The sequence below is a fragment of the Brassica oleracea genome, unplaced genomic scaffold (assembly GCF_000695525.1).
Source record: "Brassica oleracea var. oleracea cultivar TO1000 unplaced genomic scaffold, BOL UnpScaffold00787, whole genome shotgun sequence".
Taxonomy (NCBI): domain Eukaryota; kingdom Viridiplantae; phylum Streptophyta; class Magnoliopsida; order Brassicales; family Brassicaceae; genus Brassica; species Brassica oleracea.
In genome coordinates, this window is record NW_013617455.1 from 52,283 (window position 1) to 58,232 (window position 5,950).

Here is a 5,950-nt window from a genome sequence, read left to right on the forward strand (position 1 = left end):
GTGTCCTGATAACGAGGTTTCCCACAAAATTTGCATATATTCCGTGTCTCATCCGCTCTCTAGTAGATCATGCAGTTGTCAATACATACATCTATCACTTCATACGGTAGTTGAAGACCTGCAACAAGTTTCTGAACCTCGTAGTATGAACCCGGTGCAAGGTTATCCTCAGGTAGAATACCTTTGACAAAATCAGTAATCGCATCCATACATTCTTCAGCCAAATTATAGTCTGTCTTAATACCCATTAATCTAGTTGCAGATGATAAGACTGAATGACCATCTCTACAATTTTGATACAAAGGTTGTTTTCCTGCATCCAACATGTCAAAAAATCTCCTAGACTCGGGGTTTGGTTCTTCCCCTCTATAATGATCATGTACCATCTGCTCAGTACCTACACCATAATCTATATCTGTTCTAGATTCTTCTAACCTAATATCAGGCTGAGGTTCACTAACAGGCTGAGGTTCGCTAGTACTACCATATTCATAACCAGTTTCCCCATGAAGGTACCAAACTTTATAATTACGTGAAAACCCTTTCATATACAAATGAGTCCAAACATCAAATTCTTTTATAACCTTATTATTATTGCAAGTAGAGCAGGGACATCTTAACATACCACTTTTTGCATCTGGTTGCTGTTGAACAAGCCTCATGAATTCTCCTATCCCTTGAACGTATTCTTCCGTAAGCAAATTGGTGTTCGGATCCAAATGAGGTTTATCCATCCACGAACGATAATAAACTTCTGAAGACATGATTTTCACGGAATTGTTATGACTAAAGAGAATGAAGAGAGAATGAAGTGTGAATGAGTTGAATGAGGAGGGGTTGTATTTATAGGAAATTGCTTACGGACCTCCGACGACTTTCCGACGGAATTCCGACGGATGTAAAGAAGTCCGTCGGAATTCCGTCGGAATTGTCCAATCCCAAACGGCTATACAACGGTCATATGTATTTGTCGGCAACGGTCACATGGTTCGTCGGAATTCCGTCGGAATATACCGATGGAATTCCGACGACTTTGCTATTAATCGGAATGTCGTCGGAATTTCGTCGGAATATACCGACGAACTTCCGACGACTACAACGGTTACATTTTTTATCGGAATGTCGTCGGAAAATTCCGACGAACCGTATGTCGTCGGAATTCCGTCGGCCATTTCCGACGGAATTCCGACGACTTAATTTTTTTGGATTTGGTCGGAAAATTGTCAGTATTCCGTCGCAAATGTCCGACGACCTTGGTGTCCGTCGGAAGATCCGTCGGAATTCGGTGTGTTTTCTTGTAGTGTTTGATGAATCGCAGTATCCGTATAAAGACTCAACAGCATCTAAAGAGTCGGGCTACGACTTCCTCACACAAGAAACTGAACCTTCTATTCTTCTTCGAACATCTTAGAATCTCCTACTACAGTTGCCACACTGGCGACTGTTGTTCCTCCTTCTACAGATTCGCCAACTCAAACTGCACCTACGGTTGTTGAGGCTCCAAGGCACACCATGGCTACTCGATCCAAGTATGGTATTTCTAAACCTAAACAGATCTTCTCTCTTTTAGCTAACTCTTTTTCTCCACTTCCAAAAAGCCATATTAAAGCTTTAGATGATCCTAATTGTAATCCTTCAATGAATGTGGAGTACGATGCTATTGTTAAAAGTGAGACTTTTGATCTTGTCCCAGGTCCCCCTAATACTAATATTGTCCGTTCTATGTGGCTTTATAAGTACAAGTATGATGCATAGGGAAACTTTAAGTGTCAAAAAGCTCGACTAGCAGCGAATGGGAAGTCTCTGGCGCAGGGTGTTGATTTCGACGAAACGTACAGACCGGTCGTTGAACCAGCAACGATACGTACTGTCTTACATGTCACCCTCACCAATGATTGGCCGATACATCAATTGGACGTGCAAAATTCTTTCCTCCATGGTAAGCTTGGTGAAGATGTTTACATGTTCCAGCCCCCCCCCCCCCCCCGCCCCCACGGGTTTGCCGATCCTTCGAAGCCGCATCGCGACGTTTGAAAATTAAACCGATCGATCTATGGGCTAAAACAAGCCCCAAGGGCCTGGAATGCAAGATTTGTAAAATTCATTACTACCAATGGATTTCTTCAATCCAAATTGGATACAAGTTTGTTTGTTTACAGAAAAGCTGGACTAACGACGTATCTCATCTTATATGTCGACAACAATTTTCACAGCTTCTACAACAAACCTACGCGATACAATCATACAAGTCTTATGTTCCGAGTTCCCTATGACGGATCTAGGCCACATCAGCTCGTTTCTTGTTGTCTTTGCTAAGTTCAGTGACAAGGGCCTCTTCCTGTCTCAGACTTGTTATGTAGAAGAGATCATCGAACGTGCTGGCATGAAGGAGTGCAAACCTTGTTCGACACCGGTTGATATGAAGTCCAAGCTAGCGGCACAAGAAGGCAAACCTTTAGCATATCCAACTGATTATCGAAGTTTAGCAGGGGCATTACAGTATCTCACATTCACTAGGACATACATCTCTTATGCAGTACAACAAATTTATCTCTTCATGCATGATCCGCGTGAAAGCCATATGCTAGCACTCAAGAGAATCATTCGCTACTTTCAAGGCACGAAATTGATGGGTCTCCAGCTCCTCAAGAAGGAAAACGATGAAGTTAACAGCTTATACAGACGCTGATTGGGCTGGCTGCGCTACAACACATTTTTCTACATCAGGTTTCTCTCTTTACATAGGCGACAATCTGGTCTCTTGGTCTGCAAAACGCCAGCCGACGGTCTCAAGATCAAGTGCACAATTGGAGTACAAGGGGGTAACGAATGTTGTTGCTGAAGCCTGCTGGTTACGCAATCTTCTTCTCGAAATGGGACATCCTGTACAATGCGCAACGGTTGTCTATTGTGATAATGTTAGCGCTGTTTACTTCTCTTCCAACCCTGTCTAACATCAAAGAACCAAACACATCGAAAATGATTCATTTCGTCAGAGAAAAGGTTTGGATGGGAGAGGTTTGAGTCTTACACATTCCTTCTACGCTACAGTATGCCGATATTTTCACAAAAGGGCTACCGTCCTCTCTCTTCACGAGCTTCCGATCCAGTCTTGGTGTGCGAGACCCCACGCTGCAACTGCGGGAGGTTATTAGATAAGATAACTATCTTTGTATAATTTAGATATTCCTTTGTATATTCTCTTATATTCCTGTGATTCTAGAGGAGATCCCCCATATCTCTCAACTACATTGTACTATATATTGTGAAGTCAATACACTTACATTTCAAGGGAAACTTATTTACTTTTAGAGAAGAGAAATGATGACGAACGACGATCTGGGTGTCAAATGATCGAGGAGCGATTAGTAGTGAATCTAATGGACGACCGGTGGCTCGACAACAGTGGAGGCGGTCCGGCTCGGATCTAAGGTTTGGGTGCTTGACTGCACGTCGATCAAAAATCTTTGTAAGGTTTTTCTCTATTTTTTTGGTGATGAAAAAAAAGAAGGAAACATTCCTATTTATAATAAAAGAAAAAGAGAATCCTAAATTTTACTGTAATAGGTTATGGAGCTAGTAGAATTCTCTTAAAGGAAATGAGAAATTTTGGATTTTTGGAATGCTACACAAAGATCTGTTTTGACGTCAAACTTCTCGACTTTAGTACAGTCATATGCAGCCATGTATTCAGGCTACCAGACTACAAATATTCTCGGTTTCTAGTAAGAATTGAGGTCTCTTGGGCTCATTTTACTCTCCCCAATAACTTGTCAACCAAATCAACATATACTGACAGTCCAGATAAAACTGTGAATTTACACTTTTTAGTGTGTTTTATGAAAGCTATACAAAATAATATTTATAATCAAACTCAAAAGGAAAAGAAAAATTAAAGTCACACTTTTATCCTCGTCTTCGGAAACTTGTTCTGAACAAGAGTCAGAGCTCCCACCCGAGAGATTATCATACACTTGTTGTGAGGAAGGTTCATTGCTCACATCAGAAAGACATTCATCGTCATAGCTTTCCTGGCTTCCAATGCTTCCGTCAGTTTCTTCTCTCAAGACCTGGACACCACATTCAGTAATGTCAACATCCTGGGATGTGGTGCTGAAATGGAACGATATATGGGAGTCAAAGTCAAGCCAGGCGTCTTCGCCACCGTCAAACCATTCAGATTGAGAAATAAATAAATGTGGCGTTCGTATATTGGGGAGACGCCGATATATTATTGAGTCAACAGGGTAACCGTTTATGCGTGTTCGACACACTAGGTTAACATCTTCTATATGCTCCCGTTTAGGAGATATCACAACGCAAATCCTAAACCGGTAGATATCGAAAGGGATGGTCAAGGCGTTTCCTGTAGCTTGGTATTCGAATTCCCAAGGTATTTCTCCTCCAGGCAGGTATGCACTCATGCGACCTTGTTTCTGGATAATTACACTTCGTGCTTCTGGACACAATTTGAAGCAGTGGGGGAAGAAGAAATCGGTAACTTGAGAGTCAAAAGGGAAATATACTAGTGATAGACAAGTTTCCACTGTTAGTTTTCTGAGCGAGCTAGGAAGCTCTGGCAGTAACGCAAGTTTTGGACAACCAACTATATGAAGCCATGTTAACCCATGAAGATCTTTGATCCAGTCTGGAATTGTTACAATATCTGCGCCTTTTCGCTCTTGCCACCGGTCTAACCAAATTGGTGATATGTTGAGACTGCCATATATTGAGAGCGTCTCAAGGCGAGACCAAAGCCTTACTGATTCAGGCAATTCTTCTAGCATTGTGTCTGCGATTGAGAGTGACGTGATATTCCCGGAAATACCAGGGAGTTTTCTCAGTTTCCAGCATCCCACCATGACTACTGATGTAAGAGATGCCAAGTTGAAGTGATCTGGAACAACTTGTAACTTTATGCACAACAACATCGTCAACTGCTTTAGTTTATGAAGATTTCTAAAAGAGGAAGGGATCTCTACCAAACTCTCGCAACCACTCAGATCCAAACTGTCAAGATTTGATGCATTTGAAAGATCCGGGAGTTCCTTCAAATTCAAGGATCCAAACAAATCCAACTTCTGCAGATTTTGAAGTCTCTGAGTTTTAAAAAAAAACACATCAGTACGAATATCTTGAAAACCAAGATGAGAAAGTACATCAACTATTAAAAATAAGAAAAATATTTTATAAGAAAAACTAACCTGGGTTCCTTCCCAGAGCTTCTCTAGCTCGTTATCTCTTAAATTAAGTTGAACAAGATATTCAGGATGAAATGTAGGAGGGAGACATTTGTTTGGGTATGCCTCCCAATGTAGTAACCTTAAACGAGGTGGAAACTCTATGTCCTCAGGTATATTCTCTATATCATTTCCATCTTCTTTACTTTTGTAAATCTTGAGGAATCGAAGATTAGGCATTCTTTTAAAAGCTCTACTGCTGATAGATACCTCATCGATATCAGATATGTCAAATAATATGCCAGATACAGCTCTAGAACCCTAAACCAATATTCAAATTATAAAGATAATGTTAGCATGATAGATGTAAGATTTGAGGTTGTTTGTATTAAAATGACAAATGACAAATCCACTATTTTTCAAACATAATTTTTTTTTTAAATGTATATTATAGGATATTTCTATTTATTTTAAAGTATTTGAGCGAAATTTCTTAACTAAAAAGATAAAAATTCAAATCTCATAAACTTAAATGAGATTTTAGAGTGTTTGTGTAGAGTTTTAAAATATTTGATTAGAGTTTCTAAACTAAAAGATAAAAATCCAAATCTCATAAACCTAAATGAGATTTTAGAGTGTTTGTGTAGAGTTTTAAAATATTTGATTAGAGTTTCTTAACTAAAAGAATAAAAATCCATTTAGAAGAGATTTTATAGTGATTTAACTTCAAGATGTAGGGTTGAACACCCCCCCCCCCCCCCCCCCCCCCC

The 5,950-nt window shown here is 40.1% G+C and overlaps 2 protein-coding genes across 2 annotated transcripts in view; one reads left to right on the forward strand and one right to left on the reverse strand.

The window, feature by feature from the left end:
- Positions 1-2,269: 2,269 nt before the first annotated feature.
- LOC106320057 (uncharacterized mitochondrial protein AtMg00810-like) lies at positions 2,270-2,689 on the forward strand. Its single transcript, XM_013758423.1, has one exon. It carries the CDS (start codon positions 2,270-2,272, stop codon positions 2,687-2,689), a length of 420 nt encoding a protein of 139 aa, XP_013613877.1.
- A 48-nt stretch (positions 2,690-2,737) lies between these two features.
- LOC106320058 (disease resistance protein RML1B-like) overlaps positions 2,738-5,950 on the reverse strand; it is a 24,602-nt gene continuing 21,389 nt past the window's right edge. The window contains exons 3-5 of the mRNA XM_013758424.1: positions 5,205-5,501; positions 3,905-5,099; positions 2,738-2,883 (exon numbers count right to left, since the gene is read on the reverse strand). Coding sequence (XP_013613878.1) covers positions 2,738-2,883; positions 3,905-5,099; positions 5,205-5,501 — 1,638 coding nt within the window. The remainder of the gene's footprint in view (positions 2,884-3,904; positions 5,100-5,204; positions 5,502-5,950) is intronic.